The sequence below is a fragment of the Scyliorhinus torazame genome, chromosome 8 (assembly GCF_047496885.1).
Source record: "Scyliorhinus torazame isolate Kashiwa2021f chromosome 8, sScyTor2.1, whole genome shotgun sequence".
Lineage (NCBI taxonomy): Eukaryota > Metazoa > Chordata > Chondrichthyes > Carcharhiniformes > Scyliorhinidae > Scyliorhinus > Scyliorhinus torazame.
The window spans coordinates 237,493,259-237,513,449 of NC_092714.1; the positions used below are offsets into that span (position 1 = coordinate 237,493,259).

A 20,191-nucleotide genomic window follows, 5' to 3' on the forward strand; every position below is an offset into this window, starting at 1 on the left:
TAAATTTGTACATTTAATACGGTTTATTAACAGTCTGCTAATAAAGGAAATGTAAAATTATTCCAACTTAAAGTATAAAGTTTTATTTCTACTTAAAAATATTTCAAAATATAACACATGAAAGAACTTTTGCTTTATACAGGATAGCATAATTTTAAGAGCAGCAAAGGATAACTAAAAAATATCAATGACGCCCAACTTATGATTTTCATACCATTGCTGAGGGTGCCAGTCTGCAAAGAAGTCTGCAGTCCACCTCCAATTCCTCCGTAACCACGGTAACTGTAGTTTAGTCCTCCGTTGATATACATCTGATCGTGTGAGTATGAAGCAGCTGGCAGTGAGTGAGTGGTGTGTGCGAGCTGAGCCGTCTCCCTGGCTTGTTGAGTGTGTTTATCTAGTGCAATAGGTTCATCCTACAGCAAAGGAACAGCAGAACAAAATAAATGGGTCACATGTAGACGACAAAAACACTATTCTGCATTTCTAGTCTAATAGTAACATGCAACCTTAAAAAGACTGTTTATTTTTTCCTACAAATCAGTACTCTTGCTTTTCTATTTAATCAACACATAATGACTGCAGTTTGTGTGACTGATCCCACTAGTTGAACAGGGCCTTTTGTATCATCCCTGGAGATATAGGGCTGGCTTTTACAGGCAGGCCAATTTTTGAAAAGCCTGTCCGGCAGCAATAACACTCTGGGGCGGCTGAGGGTCAGACTTCCAATGTAAGTGGACAGAAAGTACCATCCTCAAGAGCTACAAGCCATTGTGATTGGGAGATCTAGCAGTCCCAGCAGTGGCGGAACTCAATATTGGGCGCTGCTAGGATTACAATCATCTCCAGAAGATGAAAAATGGCCACCAAGAGTGAGGTAAGCCCTGAGGTGTTAAGGTAGAAAGGGATCAGGCACCCCACAGAGGCTATGCAGGGAGGAACAAAGTGGAGGGGGGAATGGGGTCTCCCTGATACACACTGGGCACGACCCCTATAAATGTCTCCCTGCTCTCCTTTTCAAAAGAGCAGTTTTAAAAACGATCTTTGCACTCTGGCTCGCCTGCCTGTGGTTTATGGCAGTGGAGGTGGCTTGAGGCCCTTAATGCCACTTAAATGGGCAATTAAGGGCCTCCATAGGGCAAAGGGCTGGCAACCTATTCGGTGCCTTGCCTACAAGTTGTTCTGAGATAAAATCATGTCAGCTTTAAAACTTTGCTTTGATTACATTGTGTTTTGCAATTTATCCTGTTTGTTAGAATCAGAGTTCCCAGGCTATCCCACATGCTACTTGAAGCTTTGTTATTAAGGAAGTAAGCTCAACCAATACAAAATACTGTCCATGTGATGATGCTTTGCAATGACAGAAAGTGATGAGGGTTTTTCTTCATCACCCTGTAGGTGGTGTGTAATTTACTGGTTTCCATATGTGCTCCTGTAGAGAGTGTAAACTCCACTCAATAAGACCCCATACATGTCAAGCAGCTAATGTTAAAACATCACAAAATCTAGAAATTACAGTTGCTTGCATTAGCAGATCAATGATATACAGATCAGTTAAAGATTCCTTTGTCTTCTATTTTAAAGCAGACATTAACCAGGGTAAAATGACCATGTTAACACCTTCATAGAAAAGTGAGTCAATCATTCAGCCCGTCTAGCCAGTTCCACCATTCAGCTGCATAACTGTTAGTCTGCATCCTAATTCCATCCATTTGCCTTTTCATAGAAACATACATAGAAAATAGAAGCAGAGGGAGGCCATTCGGCCTCCCACTACTCTTGGCAAAGCCTTACAAGCAATTTCCTGTTCACTTTCTCAGCTAAAGATGATGCTTAGCACTGGGGGATCAAATAAAGGAGAGGGGGAAAATCTCCTGTGGCTATCTAATGACTTTCCATGTTGGGAATGGAACATTACAAAATTAGCTCTTACAAGAAAATAATTCCAGAAAATAAAATTTTAAAACTACTAGGGTGGTACAATAATAACAAAACCCTTAAATACATGGGATTGAGAAACTAATTTCACCATCTGCTCGGATTAGATATTACACTCTTAATGCAAGAGTAAGCTGCTCCTGGGGGCAAAGATTCATGTACTGTACTTTCCACTCCCAAAGCACTAATGAATCCTTCATTGGTTGGAGGTTAGCTCATAAAATTAGATAGAAGGCTTTTCTAAATTATACATAAAATACATTCTCTTGCTGGAAACTGTTACATTGTACAGTGGTTATGATTCTCTATTCATTTATTACAAATCTATTCAATATTGAACCACCTCGGCCTCAGAAATCTGACATTTTCCCATATATAAACTATAAAACATGTTTTTCTCTGCATTGATGCTCAGTAATTGTCAAGTAAAATGAGAGGTGAGTACTACTACTACTAAGTTTCCCCTGAATTTCAAAGTCACAATCATTATAGACTTTTGGGACGCAGGGGCTGTTTAGCACATGGCTAAATTGCTGGCTTTGAAAGCAGACCAAGGCAGGCCAGCAGCACGGTTCAATTCCCGTAGCAGCCTCCCCGAACAGGCGCTGGAATGCTAGGCGACTAGGGGCTTTTCACAGTAACTTCATTTGAAGCCTACTTGTGACAATAAGCGATTTTCATTTTCATTTTCAATTTTTTGCTGCAGTGTTTATTTACTTGGTTCAGTGGGAAGAGCCCTTGCCTACGCATGAAAAGGTCATGGAATCAAATTCTATTCCAGAACTCTCACACCTAAATAAGGATACAAATCCCCCCCTTGTTGAAAATGCTGACTTTTAGACGAGACATTAACCAGAGGACTTGTCTGCCTCTCTATCAGGTGGATATTAAGGATTTAATGGAATAATTTGAAAAGCAGAGAGGTCTCCTGGTGTTCTATCCAATGTGCTCATCCTACCAACAAATTAACTGGTTATTCAGCCATTTGCTGTTTGTGGGAACATAATCTGCAGTTTGCACAATGACCGTCACCTCATTTCAAATCAGTATTGAAACACTATGGGTATTTCGGAAAGCTGTTATTATAGAGTTATATAGATGCAATTAAAGAGCTATATAGATGCAATTTCCTTTAAGAGGATAGAATAAAAAAAAGGAAATGAAAGTTGTGGGGAGGATACATCCTATGTGACTGTGGCAAACGTAAACTTTCCCTCCTCTTCCTTCTTGGCCTGTCTGCGACCTTTGAAATGGTTAATCACACCATTCTCCTCGACATCATTCCACAGTTGTGCAGCTGGGTGGGACTGTTCTCACCTGGTTCCATTCTTGTCTATCTAATCCCAGCCAAAGAATCACTTACAATGCTTCTCTTGCAGCTCCTACACCGTTACCTCCAGTGTCCCTTGCCAAGGATCCATCTGGGTCTCCTTCCAATTTCTCATCTAAATGCTGTCTCTCAGCTACACCATTTATTTTTGCATGTACATGAATAATACCCAACTCTATCTCTTGAGCACCTCGCTTTGACTCCAAATGTCACAAAATTATCAAACTGTCTATCTGATTCTGCGCTGTAAGGGAGGGGTAACACCCCTCATTCTTACTGCACTCGTTGGAATGATGCATCCTGTACTGGTCCTCACCTTCGCCCAGCTCTCGCCTGTGGCTACACACAACTGTTGGAATGTGACAACCTGGTAAATCACTTTGGGCCAGCCAAACAAGGAGAGAGTTAGCTATTGGGTCTCCAACCCCTGGTAACATAAGGATTTGTCTACCCCAGCATGTGAAGACTGATTCCAGTGGATTGGGTGGATCAGACCATTCCAGGTCTAATGGTCTAAAGGCAGTTCAGCAATGTGTCGTGGAACATGTAGAGCATGACCAGACACAGTAGGTCACGCACTGCATCTGGATCTATCTCCAGTCATCTAGATGCACCTTGCCACTTGGCTAAAATTGGTCGTGACAAAAGTGAGGCCTACTCACTATAATCTAATTCACATGAAAGATGAGTAGCTCAGTACGAGACAAGCAGACATTTTCTCTTACTAAATACTGGAAGTTCAAAGCCATTATTTATGGTCCCCACTCCAATCTCCATTCTCTAGCTACCAACTTCATCCCTTTCTCTTCCAACATTCTTTGATTAAACCAATCTGTTCGCAAGTATGGTTTCAATTTTGACCCCAAGTTGAGCTTCCGATCTCAGCTTCATGTCATCTTTAAGACTGCCCATTTGCTCCTCGCTAACATTGCCCTACCTTGCCTGTCACAGCTTACCTGCTGCTGAAACTGGCATTCATGCTTTTGTTACATTTATACTCGACTATTGCAAAGCACTCCTGGCTGGCCTGTCATATTCTACCATCTGTAAACTTGAGGTCATCCAAAACTCTGCTGCCTGTGTCTTGTGGTATGCTCTGTTCACCTATGACTCCTATGTTTGCTGACCTACATTGGCTCCTGGTCAAGCAACATCTTGACTTTAACATTCCCATCCTTCTTTTCAAATTCCTTCATGCCTTATCCCCTATCTCTGTAATCACCTCCAGCCCCAGAACCCTCTGCAATATTTGCAATCCTATAATTCTGGCCCCTTGTGTATTCCCAATTTTAAATGCTCCACAATTGGTGGCTGTGCCTTTATTTGCCTTGACCCCAATATCGGGAATGCTCTCCCTGGACATCGCTAACTCTAAGTCACTGTCCTCCTTAACACACTCCTTAAAACCCATCTCTTTGACCAAGCCTTTGGCCATCTGACCTTCTAACTTCTTATGTGGCTGGATGTCTTAATTTGTGACATAATAGCTGGTATTCACCGTTCCAAATCTGCCTTGCTATGTCTTCTGGCGAGAAGGGAGAAGTTGGTGTGAAGTGCCTTGAGATGCTGATAAAGGTGCCATATAAATATAAGTTAATATTGTTGATAAACTAGCTCCAATGTTGATAAACTAGTTCCAACATATTTGAATAATTCATAGTATTAGTGTGTTTTTACTCTACCTTGTGTCACTGCTAGGAGGTAAATTTCAGCTTTAGTTTTATATGTTAGCACGTGAAAGCACATCCCATACATCTGAAATGTTTCAATTTCAAGTCAGTTTAAAAAAGGTACTATGAACGGCTGGAGGTGTGAAAGGCAGTGCGTGCGTGCGGTGGACTGAAAGGCAGTGCGTGCGTGCGGTGGTGTGAAAGGCAGTGAGTGCGCGCGGTGGAGTGAAAGGCAGTGCGTGCGTGCGGTGGAGTGAAAGGCAGTGCGTGCGTGCGGTGGTGTGAAAGGCAGTGCGTGCGTGCGGTGGTGTGAAAGGCAGTGAGTGCGCGCGGTGGAGTGAAAGGCAGTGCGTGCGTGCGGTGGAGTGAAAGGCAGTGTGTGCGCGCGGTGGACTGAAAGGCAGTGTGTGCGCACGGTAGAGTGAAAGGCAGTGCGTGTGCGCGGTGGACTGAAAGGCAGTGCGTGTGCGCGGTGGACTGAAAGGCAGTGTGTGTGCGCGGTGGACTGAAAGGCAGTGTGTGCGCACGGTAGAGTGAAAGGCAGTGTGTGTGCGCGGTGGACTGAAAGGCAGTGTGTGCGCGCGGTGGACTGAAAGGCAGTGTGTGCGCACGGTAGAGTGAAAGGCAGTGTGTGTGCGCGGTGGTGTGAAAGGCAGTGCGTGCATGCGGTGGAGTGAAAGGCAGTGCGTGTGCGCGGTGGAGTGAAAGGCAGTGCGTGTGCGCGGTGGACTGAAAGGCAGTGTGTGTGCACGGTGGAGTGAAAGGCAGTGTGTGTGCACGGTGGAGTGAAAGGCAGTGTGTGTGCACGGTGGAGTGAAAGGCAGTGTGTGTGCACGGTGGAGTGAAAGGCAGTGTGTGTGCACGGTGGAGTGAAAGGCAGTGTGTGTGCGCGGTGGAGTGAAAGGCAGTGCGTGTGCGCGGTGGTGTGAAAGGCAGTGCGTGCTCGCGGTGGACTGAAAGGCAGTGCGTCCGCGCGGTGGTGTGAAAGGCAGTGCGTGCGCGCGGTGGAATGAAAAGCAATGTGCGCACGCAGTGGACTCAAAGCTATGCGTGCAGGCGGTGGAGTGAAAAGCAGGGCATGTGCGCGGTGGAGTGAAAAGCAGTACGCGCATGGTAAAGTGAAAAGCTGTGAGCAAGCGCGGTTAAGTAAAAAGCTATGCGCGCGCGGGTGGTGGGGAACCACTGCGCAGGGGTAGGGAGTGGCAGTGGCTGCACACTTCGGCTAGGGAGCGACGGATGTGCATATGAGGGGGTGGTAGGGAGCGATTACTGCATGCGCATGGGGGGTAGGGAGCGGTGGCTGCGCCCAAAATTGGGATAATGAGCGGCGACTGCACGCGCAGGTGGGATAGGGAGCGGCGACTGCGCGCGCAGGTGGGATAGTGAGCGGCGACTGCACGTGCAGGTGGGATAAGGAACGGTGACTGCGCGCGCAGGTGGGATAGGGAGCGGCGACTGCACGTGCAGGTGGGATAAGGAACGGCGACTGTGCGCGCAGGTGGGATAGGGAGCGGCGACTGCATGTGCAGGTGGGATAAGGAATGGCGACTGCGCGCGCAGGTGGGATAGGGAGCTGCAACTGTGCGCGCAGGTGGGATAGGGAGCGGCGACTGCGTGCTCGTCTGGAGTAGGGTGCGGTGGTTGGTTGCATGCGTGCGTGGGGATGGGAGCAGCATTGTGCATGCGGGAGGGGATACGGGCAGTGCAGAGGAATCAGTGCCAAGGTGTCAGCAGCGTAGTGCCAAAGTGCCCACGCTCAATGGGGAGGGCCAGGGCCTGCGAAAAACCCTGGTTGCCATTCCGCTTGTGTGAACCTGTACTGAACCACGTCCGGCTGTGGCCTCCCTGTGAAGGCCAATAAATACCGGGTAAGTTCGCCTAAGTAGGTTTAAACCAGACTTAGGCAGGCACGCACCTTTTGGGCAGAATTGTGGGTAAATCCCGCGAGGCCTAATGGCTACCGGGGAGGCCTGTCCTGGCATCTACAGGCCGCGCTGCTCTCTTGCTCAAGCACAACGCAGCGGGTGGATCACACACTATATTCTATCTGCCTCCTTATTTGTTTTTAATAAACATTGTATTGAGGTATTTTTGGTATTATAACAACAACAAAATAAACAATGTACATGAAACTATAAACATAGTGCAAAAGCCGTCTCCCTCCCTTCCAGGTCCCACATTTATTAACCCCTACTCTAAGCTAAACCAACCCCCCCCCCCCCAACGTTCTGCTGACGATTAATTTTCCGCGAAGAAGTCGATAAACAATTGCCACCTCCGGGTGAACCCTAACAGTGACCATCTCAAGGCGACCTTGATTTTCTCCAAACAGAGAAAGCTAGCCATGTCTGATAGCCAGGTCTCCGACTTCGGGGGCTTTGAATCCCTCCACGCTAATAGTATCCGTCTCCGAGCTACCAGGGAAGCAAAGGCCAGAACGTCTGCCTCTTTCTCCTCCTGGATTCCCGGATCTTCCGACACCCCGAAAATCACCACCTCTGGACTCGGTGTCACCCTTGTTTTTAACACCGTGGACACGCCATCTGCAAACCCCTGCCTGAATCCCCTAAGCTTCGGACATGTCCAGAACATGTGGACGTGGTTCGCAGGTCCTCCCGCACATTTTGCACACCTGTCTTCCACCTCAAAGAATGTGCTCATCCAGGCCACTGTCATGTGAGCCCGGTGAACGACCATGAATTCTATCAGGCTGAGCCTGGCACATGTTGCAGACGCGTTGACTCTACTCAATGCGTCCGCCCATAGACCATCCTCTATCTCTCCTCCCAGCTCCTCCTCCCACTTGCACTTCAGCTCCTCGGTCTGCGTCTCCTCTGACCCCATAAGTTTCTTGTAAATGTCCTCTCAATCCCTGCTCTCCGCCATATCCGGAACCCCCCATCCATACTTCCCGGGGCAAACTGGTGATTATTACAGATTAGGGACCAGACTGATGCTCCCACGTCTCCTCCATTGCCCCCAGACTCTCAAGGCCGCCACCACCACGGGGCTGGTGGAGTACCGTGCCGGCGGAAATGGCAAAGGCGCAATTACGAATGCCCCCAGATTGGTGCCCTTGCATGAAGCCACCTCCATACGCTCCCATGCCGACCCCTCCCCCACCATCCACTTCCTGATCATGGCTATATTCGCTGCCCAGTAATAGTTACTAAAATTTGGCAGTGCCAGCTCGCCCTCTTACCGACTCCGCTCAAGCATTACCTTCCTTACCCGCAGGGTCTTGCCCACCCAAACGAAGCCAGTGATCACTTTGTTGACCCGTTTAAAAATGGACCGCGGAATAAAGGTGGGGAGATATTGAAACAGGAATCTCGGGAGGACCGTCATCTTCACCGTCTGCACCCTCCCAGCCAGTGACAACGGAAGCGCGTCCCACTTCTGAAACTCGTCCTTCATTTGGTTCACTAGTCGGGCCAGATTTAATTTATGCAGTCGGTCCCATTCCCGCGCCATTTGAATGTCTAGGTACCTAAAACCTCCCCCTACTAATCGAAACGGCAGCTCCCCCAATCGCCTCTCCTGTCCCCTCGCCTGGACTGCAAACATCTCACTTTTCCCCATATTTAGCTTTTACCCCGAAAACCGGCCAAATTTCCCTAGAATCCTCATGATTTCTTCCATCCCCTCTATTGGGTCCGATACAGACAGAAGCAGGTCGTCTGCATAGAGCGAGACTCTGTGCTCCACCGCCCCCCCCGCACCCCCCACCCCGGACCAGCCCCTTGAGACTCTCAGAGCAATTGCCAACGGCTCTATAGCTAGCGCGAACAACAGTGGGGAGACGGGGCATCCCTGTCTCGTCCCCCGGTGCAGTCTAAAATAGTCCGATGTTGTCCGATTCATCCGTACACTTGCCCCAGGAGCCTGATACAGCAACCTGACCCAGTCAACAAATCCGAACTGTCCCAGTACCTCCCATAAATAATCCCATTCTACCTGATCATAAGTCTTTTCTGCATCCACTGCGATCACTACCTCCACCTCCCTACCTTCCGGGGGCATCATGATCACGTTTAACAACCTTCTTACATTGGCCACCAACTGCCTACCCTTAATAAACCACATCTGGACCTCCCCAATAACGACCGAAACACAATCCTCAATCCTGGAGGACAACATTTTGGCCAGCAATTTGGCATCCACATTCAACAGGGATATGGGCCTGTAGGACCCACACAGCTCCGGGTTCTTGTCCCGTTTCAGAATCAGCGAAATTGTGGCCTGTGACATCGTCGGGGGCAGCACCCCTCTTTCCCTTGCCTCATTGAACATCCTCATCAACACCGGCCCCAGTATCCCAGAGAACTTTTTATAAAACTCCACTGGGTACCCGTCCGGCCCCAGGGCTTTATCCGACTGCATGGCCTTCAGACCCTCCCCTATCTCTTCCAATCAGATTGGGGCCCCCAGCCCTTCTACCAGCTCCCCGTCCACCTTTTGGAAATTCAGCCCCTCCAAGAAGTGCCTCATCCCCTCTGGCCCCGCAGGGGGTTCTGCCCTATACAGCCTACTGTAGAAATCCTTAAACGCCTTATTCATCCCTGCTGAATCTCCAACCAGGTTCCCATCTCCGTCATTTACTTTCCCTATCTCCCTGGTTGCCTCCCTCTTTCTAAGCTGCTGTGCAAGCATTCTACTGGCCTTCTCTCCATACTCATAGATTGCCCCCCTCTCCTTTCTCAGCTGCTCCACCGCCCTCCCTGTGGTTAACAAGCCAAACTCCGCCTGTAACCTCCGCCGTTCCCTTAAAAGCCCTGCCTCTGGGGTCTCCGCATACCTCCTATCGATCTGTAGTATCTCCTTTACCAGTCGGTCCGTCTCTGCCCTGTCCACCTTCTCCCTATGGGCCCGTATCGAGATCAGCTCCCCTCTGACCACCGCCTTCAGTGCTTCCCAGACCACCGCTGCTGAAATCTCCCCCGTGTTGTTCACCTGCAGGTAGTTCTGAATACATTTCCTCAGCCGCTCGCACACCCCTTCGTCAACCAAAATTCCCACATCTAACCTCCAGTGCGGGCGCTAGTTACTTTCTTTACTAACCTGCAGGTCAACCCAGTGCGGAGCATGGTCTGAGATTGTGATCGCCGAGTACCCCGTATCTACCACCCCTGCCAGTAAGGCCCTGCTCAAAATAAAGATATCAATCCGGGAGTACACTTTATGCATGTGAGAGTAGAAGGAGAACTCCTTCACCCTTGGCTGCCCAAATCTCCATGATCCACCCCCCCCCCCCCCCCCCCCTCCCGCAACCCCACCCCCCCAATCTGCTCCATGAACTCTCTTAGTTCCTTTGCCATTGCTGGCACTCTTCCCGTTTTAGAGCTTGACCGGTCCAAGCCCGGGTCCATAACTGTATTGAAGTCCCCTCCCATGACCAACCTGTGCGAATCCAGGTCCGATATCTTCCCTAGCACCCTCTTTATAAACTCCACATCATCCCAATTTGGTGCATACACATTTACTAATACCACCTGCACCCTGCTCCACTTTCCCACTGACCATAATGTACCGACCTCCCACATCTGAGACTATTCTACCCGCCTCAAACACCACCCGCTTATTGATCAGGATCATGACCCCTCTAGTCTTTGAATCCAGTCCCGATTGAAAGACCTGACTGACCCTTTCCTCAATCTAACTGGTCAGTCACTCTAAGGTGCGTCTCCTGCAACATTATACGTCCGCCTTCAGTCCCCCAAGATGCGCGAACACATGTGCCCTCTTGAACGGCCCATTGAAACCTCGAACAGTCCAGGTGATCAGCCTAGTTGGGGGGCTCATTTCCCCCCCCACTTCGCCGATTAGCCATCCCCATCACATCTGCCTCCTTATTAACCACTCACTTGTCTTCATCTCTTTGCAGCCTCTTTGTGTCATTCTCACAGCTTACATTCCTGCCTAGCTTTGTATCATTAGCAAACTCAGATCCATTACTCTTGGTGTGCAAGTCATTAATATAGATTACAAATTGCTGCGGCCTCACACTGATCCTTGCGGCACTTATAGTTACAGTTTTCCAACTTGAGCCAATTATCCCTATTCTCTGCTTCTTGTCTTTTAACCAATCTCTAACTCTACTAATATATTAACCCAGACTCCATGAGCCCTCATATTGCAAATTAACCTTTTGGGTCACATCTTATTGAATGCCTTTTGGAAAATCCAAGTATACTCTATCTACTGATTTTCCTTCATCTACCTGCTGGTTACATCTTCAAAAGACTGTAATAAATTTGTTGAGCACTATTTCCCTTTTGTAAAAACATGTTGACTTTGATCATTTTCGAACTGCTTTGTTAAGACCTCCTTAGTAACAGATACCAGCATTTTTCCAAAAACTGATGTCAGGCTAACTGATCTGTGGTTTCCTGTTTTGCTCTTCCTCCTTTCTTGAATAGTGTTAGCAAATTATAGTTATTAAAAGTTAACTTCCAATCTGCTGGACTGTTGTATATCCAGAGAATTTGGGAAAATAATAGTCAGTACATCCACCATCACTGCAGATAAAAAGTAGACAGATCTGAAAGATAAAGGGCAGCACGGTAGCATTGTGGATAGCACAATTGCTTCACAGCTCCAGGGTCCCAGGTTTGATTCCGGCTTGGGTCACTGTCTGTGCGGAGTTTGCACGTCCTCCCCGTGTGTGTGTGGGTTTCCTCCGGGTGCTCCGGTTTCCTCCCACAGTCCAAAGATGTGCAGGTTAGGTGGATTGGCCATGATAAACTGCCCTTAGTGTCCAAAATTGCCCTTAGTGTTGGGTGGGGTTGCTGGGTTGTGGGGATAGGGTGGAGGTGTTGACCTTGGGTAGGGTGCTCTTTCCAGGAGCCAGTGCAGACTCGATGGGCCGGGTGGTCTCCTTCTGCACTGTAAATTCTATAATAATCTATGATAAGAGTTAATTAAGAACACTAGTAACTTAACGAGAACAAAATTGGGTGCCGTCTTCATTCACCAAGAAAATGAAATTATTTTTAGAAAGCAATCACGAATAACATTCAGTTCAGTGACTTATTCTTCATATAAAAACATTTCAATAAGGACATTTTTGAAAAAGTAAATTGGACACATTAGTGAAATAGATAATTTTACCATTCCTGCATCTCTAGGAGTTGGTACAATAGGCCAGCACTTGACTGAATATTTCTGCAACACTTCAATATATTTAAGTGAGACAGTGCTGATTCATCCAACATAAATATTCACTGATTGCAAAGTGTAATCAACAGAAAATTAAACAATTGACTAATTGTCATGTCATTGACAAGAAGTATGGGCCTGCATATAATTAACCCAGTCACCGAGACATGTTTTACATTTGTGATGATGTCTCTGAATTAGCAGAATGTGCAGCTGGTCTCAGAATAACCCCCGAAATGCATTATTGTGCTATTATCTTACTGCTTTGTATCAATAGATAATGGCTTCAATAGCTCACTGATACAAAACAAGTAATATAACTTGGCAGTTAGGTCTTGGACCTAGAAAGTCAGGTCCAGGAAAGTTGATAACTTAAGAATTAGGTCCAGGACCTGAAATAATGTAACTTGGGAATTAGGTATGGGACCTGATATAACGAACATCTTCCAGCTCCAGTTAAGTTGAGAGACACTGTTTGAAGGTAATCGATCTGCCTCTACCTGGTTTTGGGGCCTTTCCTAGGACATTATTAGGACTCAGCCAGTTCTGAGCTGGTGGGAATTCCACTGGCTCCTTTAAAGGAGGCAATGGATGGAATTCCTGGGATCTGTCTCAGACATACCCCTGGTTATAGGACTAAAGATTCGTCCCTTGCCCATCCTATCTGAATTTCTCCTAAGAGCACAAATGGGGCTGAAATTTGATTATTGCCTATACTGTAACTGGAAGACTTCCCTACTTAAATGGTTAGAATGTTGAGGTCAGTGTCATTAATTGTCAGAGGATGTTTGTTTGCAACTTTTTAATTAATTATTTTTGTCACAAATCCAATGTTTGAGTTACACGTTCCACACAAAATAATTCCTGATTTATCCAGGAATTTTCTTTGCCTTCACTGCTGTTACTGTAGTTAGTTCTCCCAGTGAGCCAGAGAAGACACAGCCAGAGTGAGACAGAACCAAGAGTGAGTTGGGAATTTGAATCTAGGTGGGAATTGTATCAAATCAGTAAGGCAGCTGTTTTTAAATTTCAGGAGTTTAAATTAATTTAAATTAAGCTAGAATTGTGCAGTGTAGGTTAACAAGGGCTGCCCCACCCACTCACATAATGGTTGGCAGTTAAGTGTCAGTCACTTAAATCTACCTTGATCTAAAAGCAGGTGGGGGAGGGAAGTCAATTCAGGACAATTTAAAAAGAGCAACTTGTAAACTCACTCCCAGTGAGCCACAGAAGACACAGCCAAGAGTGAGACAGAACCAAGAGTGAGTTTGGGAATTTGAATCTAGGTGGGAATTCAAAGCTTGGGGGAGAGGGGGGTGGGGGGGGGTTCACTTTCTTTTCATTCATATATATATATTTTATTTTTTTTCTTCGTTGTTTATTTATTTATTTTTGGGGGGAAATTGTAATTGTTGAAGTTAACCAAAGGTTTAAGACATGGCAGGAGATCTCAGACCCGTGTCATGCTCCTCGTGTGCGATGTGGGAGCTCAGGGACAAGTCCACTGTCCCTGGCTCCTTCACTTGTAATAAGTGTGTCCAGTTGCAGCTCCTGTTAGACCGCTTGGCGGCTCTGGAGCTGCGGATGGACTCACTTTGGAGCTTCCGCGATGCTGAGGACGTTGTGAATAGCACGTTTAGCGAGTTGGTCACACCGCAGGTGAAAGGTACTGAGGGAGATAGAAAATGGGTGACCAAAAGACAGAGCAAGAGTAGGAAGGCAGTGCAGATGTCCTCTGCGGTCATCTCCCTGCAAAACAGATATACCGCTTTGGATACTGTTGAGGGAGATGGCTCACCAGGGGAAGGCAGCAGCAGCCAGGTTCATGGCACCGTGGCTGGCTCTGCTGCGCAGCTGGGCAGGAAGAAGAATGGCAGGGCTATAGTGATAGGGGACTCAATTGTAAGGGGAATAGACAGGCGGTTCTGCGGACGCAATCGAGACTCCAGGATGGTATGTTGCCTCCCTAGTGCAAGGGTCAAGGATGTCTCGAAGCGGCTGGGGAGGGGGGGAACAGCCAGCTGTCATGGTGCACATAGGCACAAATGATATAGGTAAAAAATGGGACGAGGTCCTACAAGCTGAATTCAGGGAGTTACGAGTTAAACTAAAAAGTAAGACCTCAAAGGTAGTAATCTCAGGATTGCTACCAGTGCCGCGAGCTAGTCAGAGTAGGAATGTCAGGAGAGATAGGATGAATGCGTGGCTCGAGAGATGGTGCAAGAGGGCGGGATTCAAATTCCTGGGGCATTGGAACCGGTTCTGGGGGAGATGGGACCAGTACAAACCAGACGGTCTGCACCTGGGCAGGACTGGAACCGATGTCCTGGGGGGGGGGGGGGTGCTAGAGCTGTTGGGGAGAGTTTAAACTAATGTGGCAGGGGGATGGGAACCGATGCAGGAAGTTGGAAGGTAGTAAAACAGGGAGAGAAACAAAAGGCAGTAATGGGGAAAGTGTAAGGCAGAGAAGCCACAGTCAAAAATCAAAAAGGGCAACAGTACAAGGTACAGTAACTGAGGGGAGCTCAGTGAATAGGACCAGGAATACTAAAAGGAATAAAACGGGAAGTGAAAACATTAATGGTAAGCGACGCGGCAGGTTGTTACATGAAGATATGGGTTCAACGACAAGGAAAATTAGGAGAAAGGTTAAGAGGAAATATAACTTAGGAGAGGTTACTGATCGAGGTGTTAAGATTCAGAACAGAGGTAAAAAAGCCAACATAAGTGTACTTTACCTGAATGCTCGTAGTATTCGGAATAATGGCACAAATCATCGTGAATGACTATGATTTAGTGGCCATTACTGAAACATGGTTAAAGGATGGCCACGACTGGGAGTTAAATATACAAGGGTATCAAACTATTCGGAAGGACAGAGTGGATGGTAAGGGAGGTGGTGTAGCTCTGTTATTTAAGGATGACATCTGGGCAACAGTAAGGGATGACATCGGTGCTATGGAGGAGAAGGTTGAATCCATTTGGGTAGAAATCAAGAATAGTAAAGCGTAAAAGTCACTGATAGGAGTAGTCTATAGGCCACCAAATAGTAACATTATGGTGGGGCAGGCAATAAACAAAGAAATAACTGATGCATGTAGAAATGGTACAGCAGTTATCATGGGGGATTTTAATCTACATATCGATTGGTTGAACCAGGTATGTCAAGGCAGCCTTGAGGAGGAGTTTATAGAATGTGTCCGTGATAGTTTCCGAGAACAGTATGTAATGGAACTAACGAGGGAACAAGCGGTCCTCGATCTGGTCCTGTGTAATGAGACAGGATTGATCCAGGATCTCATAGTTAGGGATCCTCTCGGAAGGAGCGATCACAATATGGTGGAATTTAAAATACAGATGGAGGGTGAGAAGGTAAAATCAAGCACTAGTGTTTTGTGCTTAAACAAAGGAGATTACAATGGGATGAGAGACGAACTAGCTAAGGTAGACTGGGAGCAAAGACTTTATGGTGAAACAGTTGAGGAACAGTGGAGAACCTTCCAAGCGATTTTTCACAGTGCTGAGCAAAGGTTTATATCAACAAAAAGGAAGGTTGGTAGAAAGAGGGAAAATCGACCGTGGATATCTAAGGAAATAAGGGAGAGTATCAAATTGAAGGAAAAAGCATACAAAGTAGCAAAGATTAGTGGGAGACTAGAGGACTGGGAAATCTTTAGGGGGCAACAGAAAGCTACTAAAAAAGCTATAAAGAAGAGTAAAATAGATTATGAGAGTAAACTTGCTCAGAATATAAAAACAGATAGTAAAAGTTTCTACAAATATATAAAACAAAAAAGAGTGGCTAAGGTAAATATTGGTCCTTTAGAGGATGAGAAGGGAGATTTAATAATGGGAGATGAGGAAATGGCTGAGGAACAGAACAGGTTTTTTGGGTCGGTCTTCACAGTGGAAGACACAAATAACATGCCAGTGACTGATGGAAATGAGGCTATGCCAGGTGAGGACCTTGAGAGGATTGTTATCACCAAGGAGGTAGTGATGGGCAAGCTAATGGGGCTAAAGGTAGACAAGTCTCCTGGCCCTGATGGAATTCATCCCAGAGTGCTAAAAGAGATGGCTAGGGAAATTGCAAATGCACTAGTGATAATTTACCAAAATTCACTAGACTCTGGGGTGGTCCCGGCGGATTGGAAATTAGCAAACGTGACACCACTGTTTAAAAAAGGAGGTAGGCAGAAAGCGGGTAATTATAGGCCAGTGAGCTTAACTTCGGTAGTAGGGAAGATGCTGGAATCTATCATCAAGGAAGAAATAGCGAGGCATCTGGATGGAAATTGTCCCATTAGGCAGATGCAGCATGGGTTCATAAAAGGCAGGTCGTGCCTAACTAATTTAGTGGAATTTTTTGAGGACATTACCAGTGCGGTAGATAACGGGGAGCCAATGGATGTGGTATATCTGGATTCCCAGAAAGCCTTTGACAAGGTGCCACACAAAAGGTTGCTGCATAAGATAAAGATGCATGGCATTAAGGGGAAAGTAGTCGCATGGATAGAGGATTGGTTAATTAATAGAAAGCAAAGAGTGGGGCTTCATGGGTGTTTCTCTGGTTGGCAATCAGTAGCTAGTGGTGTCCCTCAGGGATCAGTGTTGGGCCCACAACTGTTCACAATTTACATAAATGATTTGGAGTTGGGGACCAAGGGCAATGTTTCCAAGTTTGCAGACGACACTAAGATAAGTGGTAAAGCAAAAAGTGCAGAGGATACTGGAAGTCTGCAGAGGGACTTGGATAGGCTAAGTGAATGGGCTAGGGTCTGGCAGATGGAATACAATGTTGACAAATGTGAGGTTATCCATTTGGTAGGAATAACAGCAAAAGGGATTATTACTTAAATGATAAAATATTAAAACATGCTGCTGTGCAGAGAGACCTGGGTGTGCTAGTGCATGAGTCGCAAAAAGTTGGTTTACAGGTGCAACAGGTGATCAAGAAGGCAAATGGAATTTTTTCCTTCATTGCTAGAGGGATGGAGTTTAAGACTAGGGAGGTTATGCTGCAATTGTATAAGGTGTTAGTGAGGCCACACCTGGAGTAGTATGTTCAGTTTTGGTCTCCTTACTTGAGAAAGGACGTACTGGCACTGGAGGGTGTGCAGAGGAGATTTACTAGGTTAATCCCAGAGCTGAAGGGGTTGGATTACGAGGAGAGGTTGAGTAGACTGGGACTGTACTCGTTGGAATTTAGAAGGATGAGGGGGGATCTTATAGAAACATATAAAATTATGAAGGGAATAGATAGGATAGATGCGGGCAGGTTGTTTCCACTGGCGGGTGAAAGCAGAACTAGGGGACATAGCCTCAAGATAAGGGGAAGTAGATTTAGGACTGAGTTTAGGAGGAACTTCTTCACCCAAAGGGTTGTGAATCTATGGAATTCCTTGCCCAGTGAAGCAGTAGAGGCTCCTTCATTAAATGTTTTTAAGATAAAGATAGATAGTTTTTTGAAGAATAAAGGGATTAAGGGTTATGATGTTTGGGCCGGAAAGTGGAGCTGAGTCCACAAAAGATCAGCCATGATCTCATTGAACGGTGGAGCAGGCTCGAGGGGCCAGATGGCCTACTCCTGCTCCTAGTTCTTATGTTTTTCTTCTGTTTGTGGGACAGGCTGTTCGGCCAGTTGCTAGAATGGAATATAACTGATTTGGCTGCAAAATAGTATCCATTGGACCATGTCTTGGAGGTTTACTAACTGGTTTGACCACACACGCTTGTAAGAAAAATTATTTAGTTGTCATTGCCATTTAATCTGTTTAAATAGATTATTCTTGGTTGTTCGGTCATTTATGTTCCTTCGGAATTTCAACAAGGGCAATTTCTCTAAAATCAGACACAACAACTTCCACCAGTTTAGTTGTGGGATATCAAGGCTAACTTTAGATATACTGAGTTCTTGTTGAGTAATCGTTGAGAGGGTCATATTGGGCAGTTTATCTGCCAAGTTGTTTTGCATGACCAGTGGTAACTTCAATCCTCAGATGTGTCTCCAAGTGTGGCTTTGTGGAGCCATGGAAAGGTGCTCATGGAGTCAAAACGAAAGTACTGACGTCTACAGAATCACAGAGCGCAGACCATTTGGCTCACTGTGCCTGTACTAACCTTTGAAAGAGCTATCTAATTAAGCCAACTCCCCTGCTTTCCCCCTGCCGCCCAACAAAATTAATTTTCCCAAGTATATATCAAATTCCCTTTTGAAAATGACTATGGAATTTGCTCCAATGACTTCTTCAGGCAATTTGAGCCAGATCATAACCATCTGTTGTCTAAAAAGAATGATCCGCAGTTCTCCCCTGTCTCTTTTGCCAATTATTTTAAATCTATGTATTCTGGATGCCAACCCTTCTGAAATCAGAAGCTCCAATGAAAGGTCACTGGCCTGGATTTCTATCCTCGAATGGGTAGGGGGAGTTGGGAATATCCCTGGCTTGACTTGTATGCATCAGGTGTAAGTGCTCGCTAAGGCGGGATTCTTCATTGCTGGGGGACAGGTGCATGCTGGAGTCGATCCAGTCGGCTCGGGAAGAAGTGCAGAGGGAGCCATGGTGGCTGTTTGAAAGGCCCACCATGGTACCGTGGAACTTCGTCCCAGCTAAAATAAAAATACAAAATCCCTCGCACCTTCACCTTCTAAACACTCCCCCTGTCACCTCATGCATCCCGCACCCCATGGCTCATCATGCTCCTCTACCCAGCCCCTAAGCCAAACTCTGGGACTTCCATCCCCATTGACTCACTGTAGACTTTGTAGAACCAATAAACCCTATAGTGTAAAGCTGGTATGTGTGGAAAAAACCTTGGGAAAAAAAGTCATTCATTGACTAGTTTCTCCTAAGTAAAAGCTAATGCAAGTGTCAAGCAACTAGGCCCTTTGAACATTTAAGAGCCACAAACCCTTGAAACCACTTAACGTGGGCATCACCCCACGTAAGGGCTGCATGGGAATTGTCTGGGATGTTTAAACTTCCAGTTGGCAATTATCCTGCACCGATAACCATCAGAAACTCTGATTTAAATTGGAGACTTCAGGCGGTTCCGATTCACTTAGAATAGTTATCCAAGAAGGGTTAGAAGGATTAAAACTACGTCTAACTGCTGGATAATTATGGTACTGATTCTCCAGATTACTCCCTCACTACCACCACCAATACCACCTCCCCCAACCCCCCAGTACCTTAACTGCCCTCCCAAATCCCTGACTAACTCCCGCAACCCCCTCAATTACCTGAAACTATCCCCACCCCTGACCACCTGATAACTTTCTCTTTTAGTCTTCTCGTGATGTTCCTGAGTTTATGTTCCTCTGTTACCAATTCACAATTTTTCATTATTTACTCTCTTGAAATCTTTCACAATTTTGATATTTGATGATTCTGGGATAAATTATGCGTATTAACATGATCAGGGGCAGCATGGTAGCACAGTAGTTAGCACTGTGGATTCACAGTGCCAGGGTCGATTCCCGGCTTGGGTCACTGTCTGTGCGGAGTCTGCAGGTTCTCCCCGTGTGGGCGTGGGTTTCCTCCGGGTGCTCCGGTTTCCTCCCACTAGTCCCGAATGACATGGGCCAGTAGGTCGGAGAATCGCGCCGGCTCGCCGATTCTCCGGTGCTGATTTTCGGGCGCCTGCGGGGTCGCCGCCGCGCCGGTCGGAGGCCGTTGAAAGCAGCCACCCCCTCGGCAATTTTCCGGGCCTCGACGGGCCGAGTGCCCGCCGAGTTCGGCCGAGTCGTGCCGGCATTGGTTACGTATGATCCCAACCGGCAGGACCTCCAAGTTCTGTCTACGGGGGCCGTCCTGGTGGGGGGGTCCGACCCTGGGGGGGCCTCCAAGGTGGCCTGGCCCGCGATTGGGGCCTACCGATCGGCGGGCGGGCTAGTTCTGTGGGGGCCTATGTTCCTCCGCGCCGGACCCCTGTAGGGCTCTGCCATATTGCCCGGGGGCCGGCGCGGAGACGGGAACCCATACGCATGCACAAACTCGTGCCGGCCATGGCGCGCATGTTCGGACTCACGCCGGCCGTGGTACGCCAGCTTTCGGGTGCCTGAGCTGCGGACACCACTCCGGCACCGTACTCG

General features: G+C 47.0%; 1 protein-coding gene across 2 annotated transcripts in view; it reads right to left on the reverse strand.

Annotated features, from left to right (window-relative positions):
* nol4lb (nucleolar protein 4-like b) overlaps positions 1-20,191 on the reverse strand; it is a 468,709-nt gene that overhangs the window by 36,335 nt on the left and 412,183 nt on the right. For both annotated transcript variants that reach the window (XM_072514980.1, XM_072514979.1), the window contains one exon: positions 215-416. In XM_072514980.1, the coding sequence (XP_072371081.1) occupies positions 215-416 (202 nt within the window). The remainder of the gene's footprint in view (positions 1-214; positions 417-20,191) is intronic.